The sequence below is a fragment of the Carica papaya genome, chromosome 6, assembly GCF_054855325.1.
Source record: "Carica papaya isolate Zhongbai chromosome 6, ASM5485532v1, whole genome shotgun sequence".
Lineage (NCBI taxonomy): Eukaryota > Viridiplantae > Streptophyta > Magnoliopsida > Brassicales > Caricaceae > Carica > Carica papaya.
Window position 1 is genome coordinate 32,178,344 of NC_142314.1, and position 17,201 is coordinate 32,195,544.

General features: G+C 37.2%; 2 protein-coding genes, 1 long non-coding RNA gene and 1 pseudogene across 8 annotated transcripts; 2 read left to right on the plus strand and 2 right to left on the minus strand.

Annotated features, from left to right (window-relative positions):
• Positions 1–5,498: 5,498 nt before the first annotated feature.
• LOC148253533 (uncharacterized) lies at positions 5,499–9,504 on the plus strand. 3 transcript variants are annotated; one of them, XR_015821505.1, is made up of 3 exons: positions 5,499–7,368; positions 8,344–8,768; positions 8,901–9,504. It is a non-coding gene; the product is annotated as an uncharacterized LOC148253533 (long non-coding RNA). The 3 variants fall into 3 exon arrangements; XR_015821503.1 differs by having other exon boundaries at positions 5,513–7,368; positions 8,397–8,768; XR_015821504.1 differs by lacking the exon at positions 5,499–7,368 and adding an exon at positions 8,074–8,215 and having other exon boundaries at positions 8,397–8,768.
• LOC148253534 (putative glutathione S-transferase) lies at positions 8,107–9,187 on the minus strand. Its single transcript, XM_088222611.1, has 2 exons — positions 8,876–9,187; positions 8,107–8,748 (listed from the first exon to the last, which is right to left on the minus strand). Exons 1-2 carry the CDS (start codon positions 9,185–9,187, stop codon positions 8,383–8,385), a joined length of 678 nt encoding a protein of 225 aa, XP_088078737.1. The 3' UTR covers positions 8,107–8,382.
• Positions 9,505–10,477: 973 nt separating the features above from the next.
• On the plus strand, positions 10,478–15,800 carry LOC110824445 (pentatricopeptide repeat-containing protein At3g03580 pseudogene; annotated as a pseudogene). Of its 3 annotated transcripts, none has more exons than XR_015821593.1 (2): positions 10,478–13,503; positions 14,343–15,800. The product of XR_015821593.1 is annotated as a pentatricopeptide repeat-containing protein At3g03580 pseudogene, transcript variant X1 (transcript). The 3 variants fall into 3 exon arrangements; XR_015821594.1 differs by lacking the exon at positions 14,343–15,800 and adding an exon at positions 13,726–14,336 and having other exon boundaries at positions 10,478–13,629; XR_015821595.1 differs by lacking the exon at positions 14,343–15,800 and adding an exon at positions 13,726–14,336.
• Positions 14,868–15,867, minus strand: LOC110825200 (glutathione transferase GST 23-like). The gene is made up of 2 exons (XM_088222712.1): positions 15,510–15,867; positions 14,868–15,429 (listed from the first exon to the last, which is right to left on the minus strand). The coding sequence occupies exons 1-2, from the start codon at positions 15,819–15,821 to the stop codon at positions 15,064–15,066; spliced, it is 678 nt and encodes a 225-aa protein (XP_088078838.1). The 5' UTR covers positions 15,822–15,867; the 3' UTR covers positions 14,868–15,063.
• Between the last annotated feature and the right edge of the window lie 1,334 nt (positions 15,868–17,201).

The following is a 17,201-nucleotide window of genomic DNA, read 5'->3' on the forward strand; positions in this document are numbered from 1 at the left end:
CACGGCGGCTCCGCAGTACTCTGGCGACGGCGATCCGCCTCGGGTTCGCTGCTTTCGACTAAATTCAGCCAAACTTGCATCGGTTCATGTAAGAAAACACACTTAGGGTCTTCGGTGGGCTGAAAAAAGTAGAAAACTGAAACTCACCGGCGGTGCAGCTCTCTGGTGCGGCAGCTCCTCCGGCTCACGTTGTAGTTGGGTGTTTTGCTCCGGTCAACCTCGTTTGGCGGCCAGAAATTACTCCGATGTGGCGACGGGTGGCGGCGGTCGGCTCCCCGGCGACTAGGCTATCTTCTCCGGCGAGGGGCTCTGGCGACTAGGGTTAGGGTTTAGGTGCGGATGAGGTTATTTATACCCATTCACTTTTGATTTGGGCCGTCCATCACTTTTAGTCTGAACCGTCCGATCGTGATTAAATAGGAAGTGAATTTGAGCCGTTCATCGTGATTCAATCTGAGCCGTCCGTGCGATTCAATCTGGGTCGTCTGTGCGCGATGCAATCTGGGCTATCCGTGCGCGCGGGAACGGATCTCAGTCGTTTGATCGCGCGCACGCGGATCACCAACGTGGCTCCCCTCGCGTGGCCTCCTGCGTCAACGTCTCTGCCACCTAGCGTGTCCTGCTTGGTTGGGGCAGCTGACCGAGCAGCTGACGTGTCTTAACTTTTTTAAATTACGTTTTAATCCTTAGTTTCTGATTTTTCTTTCAAAAATACCCCCAAAACTCAAATTTTCACTATTTTTCCTAAAATTATTTTTAATTAAATCCCTAACCAATTTTTTCCATTATTATTATTATTATTATTATTATTATTTTCATTAAATTAAATTAAAATTAAATAAATCAAATTAAAATTACATAAATAATAATTATATTCATATAATAATAATTAATAAAAAGAAAAAAGGAAAGGTTGGGTGTTACGACTCTCCCATCCTTAAAAGAAATTTGGTCCCTTAAATTTGTCTCTTACTCTTGATCGAACAGCTAGGAGTACTGAGCTCTAAAGTCTAATTCTAGCTCACATGTGGCCTCCCTTGGTGTGTGGTTTTGCCATACGACCTTTACAAAAGATATTTTCCTATTGCAGAGTAATCTGCTTTTTCGATCCGTAATGCCGACTGGTACTTCCTCGTAAGATAAGTCCTCATGGAGTGGGAGAGGTTCGTGGGCCAAGACATGAGAGAGGTCCGGGTTGTACTTGCGTAGCATGGACACATGAAACACATTGTGGACCTTGGAAAATTCTGGAGGCAATGCTAGTTTGTAGGTAGCGGTACCAATCCTATCTAAGATTTCGAATGGTCCAATAAATCGGGGGTTCAGTTTTTCCCTCTTGCCGAACCTACTAATTCCCTTGAAATGAGTAACCTTGAGGAACACCCGGTCGCCTTTCTCAAATGTTAAATCTCTCCTCCGGGTGTTTGTATAACTCTTCTGCCTGCTCTGAACCATCTAAATATTTTTTCTGATCTTAGCTATTTTGGATGTAGTCTCATCTACCAGCTCCGGGTCGAACAATTTTCTATCGCCCACTTCTTCTCAACAAATCGGCGATCTGTATGGGCGCCCATATAACGCCTCATATGGAGCCATGCTAATACTCGCTTGGTAGCGATTGTTGTAGGCAAACTCTATCAGGGGTAGATGGTCGTCCCAATGGCCACCAGAGTCAAGGACACAAGCTTAGAGTATATCCTCAAGTGTACGGATTGTCCTTTCTGACTGTCCATCAGTCTGAGGGTGAAAGACAGTACTAAGAGACAGCTTTGTTCCCATGGCTTACTGAAAGCTACTCCAAAACAGAGAAGTGAACCTAGGGTCCCTGTCGGACACCACTATTACTGAGATTCCATGCAATCTGACTATTTTTTGGATATACATTCTTGTCAACTTGTCCAAGGGATCGGTCATCTTGATGGCTAAAGAAGTAGGAAGACTTGGTAAGCCGGTCGACAACTACCCAGATGACATCATGTCCTGAGCGTGCTTTAGGTAACCCTATCACGAAGTCCATGGTGATATGTTCCCACTTCTATTCTTGGATCGATAAAGACTGAAGTAACCCACTTGGGCGCTGATGCTCTGCCTTCACCTGCTGACATACCAAGCATTTAGACACAAAGTCAGCTATGTCTCTTTTCATCCCATTCCACCAAAACCGGGGTTGCATGTTTTGGTACATTTTAGTGTTTCCGGGATGTATGACAAACTTTGAGCTATGAACTTCTGTCATGATGTCTCTCTTTAACTCACTGGAACACACACCCTGTCCTGGAATTAGAGTAACCCATCGGCGGAGACTCAGAATTCTGAGCTAACTCCATATTCTGCATCGTTCTTGAGGGCTACTAGGGTGGGATCAGCTGACTGAATTTCTCTTATTATCTGGATTAACTCAAGCTGGACGGTCAGCTGGCCCAAACATATGACTCTCCTCAAGTCTTAAAGTCGAACCTGTTGTGTGGCCCCAATTTGCCTGCATTCTGAAACCATCAAATATGCTAAGATACTTGATGGTTTAAATCGTGATAGACGGCTGAGATTAAAAGGGGAAGGTTATAAATAACCTCACCCACACCCGACCCCAAACCCTAGCCGCCAGTACCTTCACCGGAGAAGAAGAACCAGTCACCGGAGGAGCCGACCGCCGCCACCCGCCACCGCACCGGAGGGTTTTTCGACCGCCAAACGAGGTAAATTTTCTCCCATTGGCTCGTTTTTCGATGTTGAATACTCCTATGGCCAAATCGGAGCCAAACCACCGGCCAATCGGCCGGAAAATACCGCCGAAGTTCAACGGCGCCGCCGCGGCTTCCCTCGATTTTTACCTCCGATGAGGCCCTTTTTGGTTTCCGTTCGATGCAATTTTTACACCACTGTGATCACCGTCCTTTTCTCTACAAGTTAACCGCAGCAAAATATCAAATCGCGACTCGTGTCGGAGAAGCCACCGCACCCGAGAGCTCCGCCGTGGGTAAGTCTTAGTTTTTCGTGATTTTTTGGCCCACCGAGAGCCCTAGGGTTGTTTTATCGCAGGAACCAATGTAAGTTTGGTCGAATTCGGCCAAAAATGGCCAACCCGAGGCGGATCACCGCCGCGGGCGGCGGTGCTGTCACCGGAGCACGGCGGAGCCGCCGTGCCAGAATTTTGATATTGGCCGAAAAGGGGCCTTGGGTCTGATTTGGGGTTTTTTGGGATACATGCAGATACCGGTAGTGCGTTTCAGTTTCTCAGAAAAAATTCAGGAAATTTAGGGACAACCCATAGGTACATTGTAGAGCCGATTTTAGTCCCCGAAGTAAGTAAGGATTTCTCACCTTATTTTCCTATCACGGTATTAAAGTTCAATAAATGATAAAATAGTATTTTTGTGAATTAATGGATGTGTATGATTGCTTAAGGTTGTTAATAGAGCCCGAATATGGTGTATTTGTCGGTCAGTTGTTGTTTGATCTATTTTATAATTTTAAATGCAGTATGGTATCTGATGTGTTTATTTTATGGTTTCGTATGCATGAATCATGGTTTCTTTTATTATGGTTTAAATTATGGTGAACCCGATGTTGTGTTGTTTTGTTTAGTGTTTATTATTGGTTTACGTGTTTGTGTATGATTAGATAATTGAGACCAAGAAAAATAGAAAAAGATATATGAATTGATAAATGGATAACGTGGACAGCCTGACTAGATATCTTAAGAGATGGTGGACGGACCGGGTCCGTAGGAAACCCTACCGGGAACGTGGTCTCTCATATCGGACGGGGTATGGAGACCTTATGTGTTTTGGCACCCATACCGGACGGGGTATGGGAACGGCCTGTTTCACCCTCATACCGGACGGGGTATTGAGGTTTATGGTTTTTGGCGCCCATACCGGACGGGGTATGAGGATGACCCGTTTCACCCTCATACCGGACGGGGTATTGAGGTTTATGGTTTTGGTGCCCATACTGGACGGGGTATGGGGACGACCCTGAAATCAGGTTATTAATGTTAATGGTTCACGTGTAGCGGGGACCCCCTCTGGATCTCCATGGATACTAGTAGGCTGGTAAAAGAGGAAATTTGTTGTCTGATTTTTGAAGTATAAAAGTATAACATGTGTTATGTTACAAAGTGTATATGATTTTATGATGGTTATAATGTTATTATTTTCATATGTTATTTTCACGAATCTCACCGAGGTAAGTGGACAATAAAGGTTTTTATCATTAATAAATGAGTTTATTATAAATTATACTATATTGGTCGTTTTTGTTTTCTACCAACCTTTACTTTTGTGGCAGTGAGATAGTGTGATGTCTTTACTGGGTTAGTGTAGCTCATTCCTTATTTAGCAATTTCAGATCAGGAATACGTGGTTCTCGAGCTCGTTCCGTAGGAAGACGGCGAGTTAGACGCCTAAAGATTTTATAATTCTATTTATAGTTTTTATTTCGAGTATTTCTTTTAATTAGCTTATTCTTTCATACGTTGAATACGTTTATGATTATTGTGTAAGAGATGTTAATCTGAATTTTTATTTCGCTTCCGCATTTAAAATTTTTAATACATACATCTTCATTTAAATTTTCGAGGCCGTTACATATCTAATTGGGTCTCTTAGTCTGTGTTTTGATCCCAAGTTAAAACAGTGCCCGTTTTGACAATGCATTTTAAAGATGCTGATATAAAATTAGGACCCATGAATACATTTGTTAAAATGAGCAAAAAAACATTATGTTTTTCTTTTGGAGCTCACCAAAGTGGTTTTGCAATTTATGGGAGCTTTGCACAGATGAACTTCTTGGTTGGATATGACACAGGAGCTCAAACTGTGTCTTTTAAGCCTACTGACTGTATTAGGGCATAGGAGACGAACATCAGGGTTATATATTTAAATAAAAGAGTTTAATTTGTTTGGATATATTTCTATACATGTTTGTTTGTACTCTATTTAGAAGTGTGTTTGCAAGTTATTTGCATTTCAGAAATTTTTCAGCTGGTCTCTAAATTATTATTTTTGTTAAATTGGTTGCTTGATTTTATTCTCATGTAATTTTTTTTAAACAAAGTCTTCTTTAATTAAGAGAACTAAAAAAAATATATGAACGATTTGGTTACGACTTATAAAAACTTAAAACTAGAGTTAATTCAATGTATATATGTCTTATAACGGTTGAGAACGAAAAAAAAGTAAGAGTTTGGTTACGATTTATAAAAGCTTAAAACTAGAGTTAATTCAATGTATATATGTCTTATAACGGTTGAGAACGATAAAAAAGTAAGAGATTTTATAAATAATAAGACGAGAATGTTTTCGTTCTAATATAAATTAAGGAAAAAACATTATCATTTCAAAATTAATTTTTAAATTAACAACCAATTAATTTTTATTTTTATAGGTTCTTGAGCCATTTCTTTTGAAAAAAATTGAGAGAAGGAAAGAAAAAAAAATTAAAATAGATCTTCACTTTAATAAATAATTTTATTTTTAAAATTTCTTATTATTTCTATATCATAATTAATAAAAATAATAACACATTATTATAACTTAAATTACTTTTCTAAAATTTATTTTCACAAGATCCCAAAGTCTTTCCATTACACATGAACGTGCTCAACAACTCATCTTTTCTTCAATCTCAAATGCTTTATCTTCTGCATCAAGCTCCAAAACGTCCATAAAATCAATGTACTAGTAATTGTTTCAGGACTTGACCAATCTGTCTTCTTCTCCGGCAAACTCATTAGCAAATATGCTCAGCTCAAAGATCCCGCTTCTTCTTTCTCTCAGTATTTCACCGAGTTTCTCCAACCACCAACGTCTATCATGGAGCACTCAATCCTTAGAGCACTTACCCAAAACGGGTCATTCTCTACAGCTCTTGATTTTTGTACCAGAATGCAAAAAATGGAACTTGTGCCTGATAAGTTCACATTCCCGGTCGGTGATCAATGCATGTGCCGGGTTGTTAGATTATGAGATGGGTAAGCTTGTGCATGAACATATTTTCAAAGATGGGTATCCAATCAGATTTGTATATTGGCAGTGTTTCGAATTATGTGTGTGCGGGATTGGTTAATTGGCTAAAGCTCGCAATATGTTTGGGGAAATGCCTCAAAGGGATAATGTGTCATGGAATAGTTTGATTTCTGGCTATAGGAGGAAGCTCTGGGAATTTATCATTGGTCAAGACTTGTTGGGCTGGTACCGGATCTTTTCACTGTTTCGTGAAATGAAATCTTTAGGATAAATCAATGCTCGAAAAGTCATAAGAATTTTTGGTAAATGGTAGTCAGAGACTCTGTTAGTTGGAACACTATGTGGGTTAATTCATTCAATGTGTTTGGAAAATCAGCTAAGACTTTTGTAAAGGGAATAGATTTTCACCGTCTACCTCGGTTTGGGTCGATAGCAAAAGTAAAGGAGCTTATCCTGGCAATGCCTTTGAAACCAGATGTTAGTATATGGGTGACTTTACCGAGTGCTTGCCAAGCAAGTAGACAAAGAGACTGCAGAACGTGTATCTGAGCAGATTGTTTACTTGATTCAGATGACACTGGGTACTCTGTCTTAGATCAAATGTATATGCAGCTCTGGAGAAGTGGAACCAAGAGAGAATGATAAGGAAATCCATGAAGGCTAGAGATCTCAAACAGAGATCTAGGATGCAGCTGGGTAGAAGTCCAACAAAGAATGTATATTTCTGAGGCGGGTAATTTGTCCTTTGGCCAGATTGAAGAGGTTAAACAATTACTGGCGATACTTGCTGATTTTATGGCTAGGAAGGTTATGTTACTGATCTATAACATGTTCAACTCACTGTTGAAGACAATGAGAAGAGAGACGCTTCGTGACAAAAACTTGCCATGACATTTGCCTTGTTAAATACAGAACCAGGAAGCCCTTTGCAGGCGATCAATAACCTGGTGTTTGTGGGGATTCTCATACTGTGACCAAATTCATGTCAAAAATTGGTGGAGAGAAACATTTATGAGATACACAATAGTTTTAATCCAGTTAAGGTTGGAACTATAGTCATGGAGATCGCTGGTGATGATTTCTTTTCACTATGAGCATATTGGTTATTGTGGGGAACAATCACATTATTTATTGCAACTTCTGAAGTTTCATGATTTAATTGTTGAATGATTTGCTTGTATATGGATCAAAAGATGGACACTGGAAAAGGATTGGATCCTAGCATATCATGGCATGGCTCTCTTAAATGTAGAAACTCTTAAAGGAACTACTTTAGCAATTGAACCAACTGTAGCTTGGTGATAAAGTCAGTTTGGTAGTCTGATGAAGCTGTCAGGAAGGGACTGGTTGCACTTGTTCCTCACTTACAGACAGAAGGAACAGATTATGCTCTTTGAAGGTGATTTTGGTTCCTTTATGTCTTTAATCTTTTCTACTGAAATTGCACAAAAGTTCTGGAACATGCGATAAGTTAATACAAATTATGTGATATCAATGTCATGCCTGATAATAATGACTTAACTCTTGTGATAGTAACAATGTACCTGGTAACAGTAATTTAAGTGTCAGCAATTTATCTGTGTGTGAAAGCTACATACGGGACATTCAGGGTTTATATGTTTGCAGGCCATCTGTGCAGCTTAATGTCTCATGATCAACTAGACTATTCCTGGTAATTAAGCTTAGCCAGTGGATTAAATTCTTTGTATGGTGTCTTAGGTTTAATCTCAAGACTTTGGCTTATGAGCAACAAGACACTCTTTCCCGGTAATGAGGAAAAGATGCTTGATAGAGATATTAAAAAATAGCTTCTCTAGATAAATCTTGTCCTAAGCCGGAAGTTGCCAAAAATCTTGTTAATGAATCTTGTTGATTGAAGGTGGCTTTTGACAGCAGTATCTAGACTTTAACCTTGGGGAAGAAGACTGGGGATAAGTCAAGTTTTACTGGTACAGCTGATAAATACCATATCCCTTTGCCTGCTCGTATTCTATTTTTTGTGTCTTAACTATTGCTTACCCTATTCTTATTATGTGTATGTGTTTGTGCCTCTAACATAGGTGCTTTTCCTTTTCATGCATTCCTTATAGCAGAAAGAAAGAAAGAAGGAAAGAAAGAAAGAAAGAAAAAAAGGAAGGAAGAAGAAAACAATATCCCTTCTATATAGTTGTTGTATCAGATTTTCCCACGTGCCGTATATAAGCAACACATGAATCTCACTTGACTCTGGAATTTTACTGTTTTAGGTCTGTTTAGGGTTCCATATTATCTCATTTATTTCTGTAAAAAAATGAAATCTGGAGTTCAAAAAAGAAACAAATAGATTGGAGATCTGTTCACTCTTTATGCTTGCTTATTTTGAGAATGCTTGCAGTAGGACAAGCATTTGCGTTGGAACAGTTGAGAGATTGAATCATTTGGATGCAGCTGCAGCCGAGATGAGATTCTCCTGGAGGATGCGGAACTTGGTTATTAATTTATCATGAGGTGGGAAGCTTTCTTTAATAACTGGAGTTCCTGAAAACTCTTGCAACCAACGTGATAACCGAGGAAATCTCTGCTCATCGACAGTTTTGATGCTGGTTATCTCTTCATAAACAGGGAGCAAGTAAGCAAGCCAACCCAATGCAAGATCCACAAACCCAATCTTGTCTCCACAGAAGAATTTCTTTCCTTGCAGCTCTTCTTCTAAGAAGCTCAAGTTTTCAGCGACTGCAGCCAGAGCTTCCTCTAGCTCTGGGCCTTGGCGTGAAAATGAAGACCATATTGTTGTCAGCACCTGATCAAATAAATGGACAGGTACATCACAGATATACATATATACATATATATATATATATATTAGTTCCCATGCTGCACCAGCTTTCTACAATAGAAGTGATCAAACTAAAGCATTGTTTGTGTACCTTATCCTCTCCAAATTTTGCCCAGAAGCGTGCCTTTGCTCTGTCATGAGGATCTTGGGGCAGCAGAGGATACTGCTTCCATGTCTCGTCAATGTACTCGATGATGACAAGTGATTCACACAGTGGTTTGCCATTGTGAATGAGGACAGGGATCTTCTTGTAAACAGGATTTGATTGAAGAAGAAGAGGACTTTTGTTGGAGAGATCTTCTTCTATTGTTTCATACTCTATGCCTTTGAGTTTCAGTGCCCACACCGCCCTTAAACCAAATGGGCTTGACCATGTCCTCAAGAGCTTCACTTCTTCCGCCATGTTTAAGCACTGCCTCCCATATACATCTCCTTCACAGAATTACTGTATATGTATATATATATATATATGCACAAAAGAGGGCCAGGGGATATTTGCAGCATTTGGACACATCTGCTTAGCTCTACTGACATGGCCGGTCTCTTGGATCTATCTTCATGTATTAGTGAAAACTCTCATAGAAAGGATAAGAGAGGATAGAATTCTAACGTAAGTGCTTAGGTAATGTTTTAGTATATAATGATATGAATGGATCTTATGATTGGTGTTAATGATACAAGGAGAATATTATACAATAAACTTTTTTTAATTAAAGAAAATGCAGTTTTATTAAATTAAATATTATAAATTAATTATTATCAATTAATAATATATTATAAAATAATAAATTTTATATTCTCAATAAGATTTAAATTCATAATTTTTTTAAAAGACAAATATTTTAATTGTAAATTTATTATATTATTGATTACACAATAAACTAATGAATGAAAATACAAATTTTTTATTATTTTATTTGTATTGTATAATTTGATGAACTTATTAATAATGCCATTATTGATTATTTTTCTTATAACATATTATTTTATTTCTTTTATAAAGCATGATCAAATCCAAAAAAATAAAAGTATAATTTATTTTTAGTTTTTGATAAATTAAAATAAAATATTAAAAATAGTTTTCTATTAATTAATAAATAAATTATACATATAAAAGTATAAATGTGAAACTATATATTAGTATTTTTAAAAAATATTAATTAATAAATTAAAAAACATAAAATTAATAAATATATTCATTAAACATATCATTAACAAGTTATATATTTGAATCAGAATAAATTTTTTAAAACTTTATGTACTATTTTAAAATGTTGAGATCCACACTCGTAGTAATTTTCTATTGAAACAAAAAATTTAGTTTTGAAATTTTTTTCAATTAGTGTTATATGATTAACGGTATGATATTACCACGTAAATGTAATTAATTATTGTATTAGTTAAGTATTTTGAATGACAAAATGACTAAAACGTTTTATAACATTTTAAATAAGTCAATATACTAATTTTGTTCCAACACAAAAATTATTATAAAAATTGATTTAAATATTTTAAAATAGTAAATTTTTTTTTGAAGCATTTATCCCAATTCGAATATATGACTTGTTAATAATATGTTTAATAAATATATTTATTAATTTATGTTTTTTAATTTATTAATTAATATTTTTTTAAATACTAATATATAGTTTCAAACTTATTTTAAAATTTCTTATTAATTTTGTATCTTCTACAAATATTATTTTTGCTTACGTTACGTCCCAGGCTCTGCTTCTCATGAAAACTGCAAAGCTTTGCAGTTTAAATGGACGCGCTCAAGAAGTAATCTTTTCTTCAATTTCAAATGCTTTATCTTCTGCATCAAGCTCCAAAGACGTCCACAAAATCCATGCTTTGATAATTGCTTCAGGACTCGACCAATCTTCCTTCTTCTCCGGCAAACTCATTAGCAAATATGCTCAGCTCAAAGACCCCACTTCTTCTCTCTCGGTATTTCACCGAGTTTCTCCAACCACCAACATCTATCAATGGAACTCAATCATTAGAGCGCTTACCCAAAACGGATTATACTCTACAGCACTTGATTTTTATACCAGAATGCAAAGGATGGAACTTGTGCCTGATAAGTTCACATTCCCGTCGGTGATCAATGCATGTGCTGGATTGTTAGATTATGGGATGGGGAAGTTTGTGCATGAACATATTTCCAAGATGGGTTTCCAATCAGATTTGTATATTGGCAATGCTTTGGTTGACATGTACGCCAGGTTTGGTTACTTGGGTAAAGCTCGCAGTGTGTTTGAGGAAATGCCTCAAAGGGATAATGTGTCATGGAATAGCTTGATTTCTGGCTATAGTTCAAATAGATATTGGGAGGAAGCTCTGGAAATTTATCATTGGTCAATACTTGTTGGACTGGTACCCGATTTTTTCACTGTTTCTAGTGTTCTGCCTGCTTGTGGAGGCCTGGTAGCTGTGAAAGAAGGGGAAGTTGTTCATGGCCTAGCTATGAAGATTGGGATCAATGAGGATGTTGTAGTAGGCAACGGACTTCTTTCCATGTACTTCAAGTTTGATAGATTAATGGATGCAAGAAGGATTTTTTATGAGATGGTAGTTAGAGACACTGTTAGTTGGAACACTGTTATTTGTGGGTTAATTCAATTCAATCTGTTTGAAGAATCAACTAAGTTTTTTGTAGAAATGGTGAATAGATTTACACCTGATTTGTTGACAATTACATCTGTTATCCGTGCTTGTGGCCATCTAAGGGACTTGGAGCTGGGCAAATTTGCCCATGACTTAATGGTGAGAATCGGGTATGGATGCGACATTACTGCAGGCAATATTCTTATTGATATGTATGGAAAGTGTGGTGACCTATTAGCAGCACATGAAGTATTTTTGGGAATGGAACAGAGGGATTCCGTGTCTTGGAATTCATTGATCAGGGGCTATAATAAAAGTGGTAAATTTGAAGAAGGGTTAAGACTTTTTAAGATGATGAAGATAGATGTGAAACCTGATTCTGTTACTTACGTGATGCTTCTTTCACTATCTGCTCAGTTAGCAGCACTAAATCTAGGGAAAGAAATCCACGCTGACATTACTAAATTGGGAGTTGATACAGACCTTGTTGCCAGTAATGCTTTGGTTGACATGTATGCTAAATGTGGAGAGATGAGTGATTCACTAAAAGTGTTTGACAACATGAAAACTCGGGATATAATATCGTGGAACACCATTCTTGGTGCATGTGTTTACTCTGGGGATTTTCAATTAGGTTCCCGAATAATTGATCAAATGAGAACTGTGCAAATGATGCCAGATATGGGTACTATGTTAGCCATCTTGCCTTTGTGTTCATTGCTTGCTGCCAAACGGCAAGGTAAAGAGATCCATGGCTGTATTTTAAGGTTAGACTTTGAGTCATATGTGCCAGTTGGAAATGCACTGATTGAAATGTACTCTAGATGTGGCAGTTTAAGAAACTCCATCCTAGTATTTAAGTGCATGAAATCGAGAGATGTTGTGACATGGACTACACTGATCTCAGCACATGGGATGCATGGTCTTGGCAAGAAAGCTTTGGAAGCTTTCTTGGAAATGGAGTCAGCTGGTGTTGTTCCTGATCATGTAGCCTTTGTTGCCCTCATCTATGCTTGTAGCCATTCAGGTTTGGTGGAAGAGGGTTTGGCTTACTTCGATAGGATGAAAGATTATTACAATATTGAGCCTCAGCTTGAACACTATGCTTGTGTAGTTGACCTTCTATCTCGATCTGGGTTGATAGCGAAAGCAGAGAAGTTTATCCTGGCAATGCCTTTGAAGCCAGATGTGAGTATATGGGGAACTTTACTGAGTGCTTGTCGACCAAGTGGAGACACAGAGATTGCGGAACGTATATCTGAGCGGATTATTGAATTGAATTCAGATGACACTGGGTATTCTGTCTTAGTATCAAATGTATATGCAGCGCTGGGGAAGTGGGACCGAGTGAGAATGATTCGGAAGTCCATCAAAGCTAGAGGCCTCAACAAAGATCTAGGATGCAGCTGGGTAGAAGTTCGACAAAGAATGTATGTTTTCGGGGCTGGAGATTGGTCATTTGGACAGTTTGGAGAGGTTAAACGGTTAGTAGCAATACTTGCTGATTTGATGGCTAAGGAAGGTTATATTACTGATCAGCGCAATGTTCCGCATGATGTTGAAGAGGATGAGAAGAGAGACATGCTCTGTGAGCACAGTGAAAGACTTGCCATAGCATTTGCCTTGTTAAATACAGAACCAGGGAGTCCTTTGCAGGTAATGAAGAACCTACGTGTTTGTGGGGATTGTCACACTGTGACCAAATACATATCAAAGATTGTGCAGAGAGAAATATTAATGAGAGATGCAAATCGTTTTCATTTATTCAAGGATGGAACCTGTAGTTGTGGAGATCGCTGGTGATGAGTTCTTGTCATCTTAGCATATTGCTTATGGTGGGGGGAACAAGCAGACCAGAAAAAGATTTAATTATTGAAGGGTTTTGCTTGTTTAGGGATCAAACAACGGATACTAGAAAAAGATTGAATCCTAGCATGTCAAGGCATGGCTGTTAAATATAGAAACTCTTGAAGGAATTACTTCAGCAATTGAACCAACTGTAAATCTTGCTGACAAACTTAGTTCGGTAGTCTGATGGAGCTGTCAGGAAGGGACTGATTGTGATTATCCCTCAGCTAAGTACAGAAGGAAGAGATTATGCTCTTTAAGGTGATTTTGGTTTGTTCATCTCTTCATAATGAAATTGCAAGAACATTGTGGAACTTTAGACGACGAGTTCCATGCGAAATACGTGATACCAATATCATGCATGACAATAGTGATTAAAATCTTGTGGTATTAATACTTTGCCTGTTAACAATAATTTATTTAAGCACACTCTGTGTGTTCATGAATTGATGTTTAAAACATTGAGGGTTTATTTGTTTGCAGACTGTCGGGGCAGCTTAACGTCTCATGATCAACTAGACAACTCCTAGTAATTAAGAGTAGCAAGTGGATTGAATTCTTTGCACATTGTCTTAGGTTTAATCTCAAGATTTGGCTCATGAGCAACAAGACACTCAGTTCCATTGTGTAGTAATGTCAATGAGGAAAAGATGCACCATAGAGATATTAAAGAACAACTTTTGTAGATGAATCTTGTTCTAGGCTGGATTACTGTTCTCATGATAGTTCTGTATTCTCAATTTATAAGCTTCTCAACATGTGGAAAAGGAAAGCAAACTTAATAGGTTGAAAAGAAAATTTCTTAGATTGGTTGGTCCTGCATTCTGGCATTAAAGTGTTCTGCACTATGGTTGTGAAGTTTATAGCTGATGCAATGATCAATTGGGATATTTTTGTCCTAGGAACCTAAAAGACAATGGAGTTGATGCAAATGTTCCTGTTCACTTCAGTTCTCTCGTACTAGACAAATCTAATTACAGATATCTTAAAAAAGATTGAAGCTGTGTAATTTTTTTTTAATGTGCCAGGTCCATTGATTCTCATTCAGGATGAATTTATTATAAGTTTGTTGATGTTTTTTTAATACTTGTTGATTGAAGGTGGCTTTTGACAGCAGTATGGAGACCTTAACTTGGAGAAAGAAAGCTGGAGATAATTCGCTTAACCTGTGCTGCAGATCTCCTGGTTAAATACCATATTCCTATGCATGCTCATATGTTACTTCAATTTATGTCTTAACTATTGCTTATAATATTCTTATTATGAGTGTGTATATATTTGTGCCCCTAAGATAGCTGCTTCTTGGATGTGAGTCTGCAGAATTATTGTTTTGATTGAAAGTAACAAAGAGAAAAAAAGGCTGTTTTATTGTGAATATTTCCTTTTCACGTGCTGCTTATTGAAGAAAGGAAGAAAGAAACAAAGGAGAAAACAATTTCCTTCGAATATAGATTATTCAAAGGAATAGTTGTTATGTGGAGTTTTCTCAGTTGCATATATACTCATATGCAAATCTCACTTGTCTCCGGAGTTTTACTATATTAGGTGTCTGTTTAATGTTCCATCTACTTTCATTTATTTATATAGAAGAAAAAAGAAACTTGGGGTTTAAATAAGACAACAAATTAATAGGCATCACTCAATTAAATTAATGGATATAATTGGCCTGAGAAGGCTAAATATTGTTATCTTATTTCGCTAAAATATTACAATATCATATTAGTTTAGAAAACATATCCTTCTATTCACTCTTAATGCTTGCTTATTTCATAATGCATATAGTAGTACAAGCATTTGCACTGAAACAATTGAGAGTGTGAATCATTTGGATGCAGCTGCAGCTGAGATGAATTTCTCCCGGAAGATGCGGAACCTGGTGACTAATTTATCATGAGGTGGGAAGTTTTCTTTAATAATTGGAACACCTGAAAAGTCTTGCAACCAACCTGATAACCGAGGAAATCTCTGCTCATCAACAATTTTGATTCCGTTTACCTCTTCCATAGCACCGAGCATGTTAGTAAGCCAACCCAATGCAAGATCCACAAACCCAATCTTGTCTCCACCGAAAAATTTCTTTCCTTGCAGCTCTTCTTCTAAGAAGTTCAAGTTTTCAGTGGCTGCAGCCAGAGCTTCCTCTTGCTCTGGACCTTGGCTTGTAAATGAAGACCACATTCTTGCCAGCACCTGATGGAATCAATGTACAGGTAAATACATACGAGGTATATACACATATATTTGATCGAAGTAAAGCCTTGTTCGTGTACCTTATCATCCCCAAATGTTGCCCAGAAGCGTGCCTTGGCTCTGTCATGAGGATCTTGTGGCAGCAAAGGATACTGCTTCCATGTCTCGTCAATGTACTCGATGATGACAAGTGATTCACACAGTGGTTTGCCGTTGTGAATGAGGACAGGGATCTTCTTGTAAACAGGATTTGATTGAAGAAGAAGAGGACTTTTGTTGGAGAGATCTTCTTCTATTGTTTCATACTCTATGCCTTTGAGTTTCAATGCCCACACCACTCTTAAACTAAATGGGCTTGACCATTTCTGCAACAGCTTCACTTCTTCCCCCATACTTCACTGCCTTGCATATGTATATCTCCTTCCCAGAATTGCTATACATATATATATATATATGTGTATATGTGCGTGTATATATATATATATATATATAAATAATGAAAGCTGCGAAATCTACATGGGGAAGATTGAGAGTGCCAGGTGGAGCTCATATGGGCGGCATCTTGGATCTATCATTGTCTACCAGTCAAAAGTCTCATGCCAAAATAAGAGATAAGGAGAATTGTAACGTCAGTGCTCAAGTAATGTGTGTGTAATATATGATATGAATATAATTTTCTGTTTGACTTTTAAGGTTAATCAATGATTTACTAATTAATCATTTTAATGGGGACACAAATTGATTTAGATAAACATAAAATCTTACCTTTAATGACATGGGAGTAAGAGGTCAATTTACAATTCCACAAAAATTTTACACTGGAGTTTTGAATTGAATTATAATTATGTAGAATAAGAATCAAAATGTAAATATCTATATATATATATATGATAAAAATTTAAATAAAATAATATTGAAATTTTAGGCACATTTTTTTATATAATAGATTTTAAGTTAAAATTATTGTACTAAATTAGCAATACAGATAAAGTTTATTCAATTATTTATCGTATGTGTAAATTATGAATAATTTTTATAAATCAAATAAACCAAATCTAAAACTTAGAAGAAGAATATAGTACATTATGATTTATTAATATGAGAGTTTTTATGAGTCGAGCAAACATTTGAAGTTTATGTTTAAGAGTGGATTAACTAAGAAGAAAGGCTTGGGTCGGACTTGGAAGCCAACGAAGAAAGGAGATCGAATTCATTAGTCCAAGGGTCTCGGTTACAAAGTTTAGTAGAGTGATGAGAGATACGAGAACTGATCTCGATGAAACGAAATAAAAAGCTCGTTATTCATCGAGGCCCAAAAGCCGAATGCAAGATGAGGATACCAATTCATTTGATGATTCGCTTACTATTTAATTTAAATAATGCAACGACAACAATAATTATATTTAAACAACGGAGTAAATATCCGAATTAACCTTTTATACTACTCAAAACAAAAGAGTGCAAAAAAAAATACTAATTAACCCCACATGCATGCCTAATTAATAACTCAGAAAACTTAAATACTAACAGCCCAAATCAAAAAATACATCCGTTTATATGTATATATATCTGCGCAAATATTGGGAATCATGTTTTATTTTCTGCTGCTGGCTTCTGAACTGCAAATAGTGGGTAATGTTGGTGGAATACTGTTTAAAGTAGTTATCATAGAAATGAACTGGAGTTCTTCCATGCAAGGAGTTGGCTGGAATGGTGGTGGCGAGCTGGGTATATGAATGATGGGTGGCGATCTTCGTGGAGGTGGAGGTGGT

Excerpts from the sequence above, each read along its gene's own strand:
- LOC148253534 (XM_088222611.1), bottom strand. The coding sequence starts at position 9,187 with ATGGCGGAAGAAGTGAAGCTCTTGAGGACATGGTCAAGCCCATTTGGT. Across the intron at positions 8,749-8,875 it reads CAAAATTTGGAGAGGATAAG|GTGCTGACAACAATATGGTC; the intron begins GTACACAAACAA and ends TTATTTGATCAG.
- LOC110825200 (XM_088222712.1), bottom strand. The coding sequence starts at position 15,821 with ATGGGGGAAGAAGTGAAGCTGTTGCAGAAATGGTCAAGCCCATTTAGT. Across the intron at positions 15,430-15,509 it reads CAACATTTGGGGATGATAAG|GTGCTGGCAAGAATGTGGTC; the intron begins GTACACGAACAA and ends TGATTCCATCAG.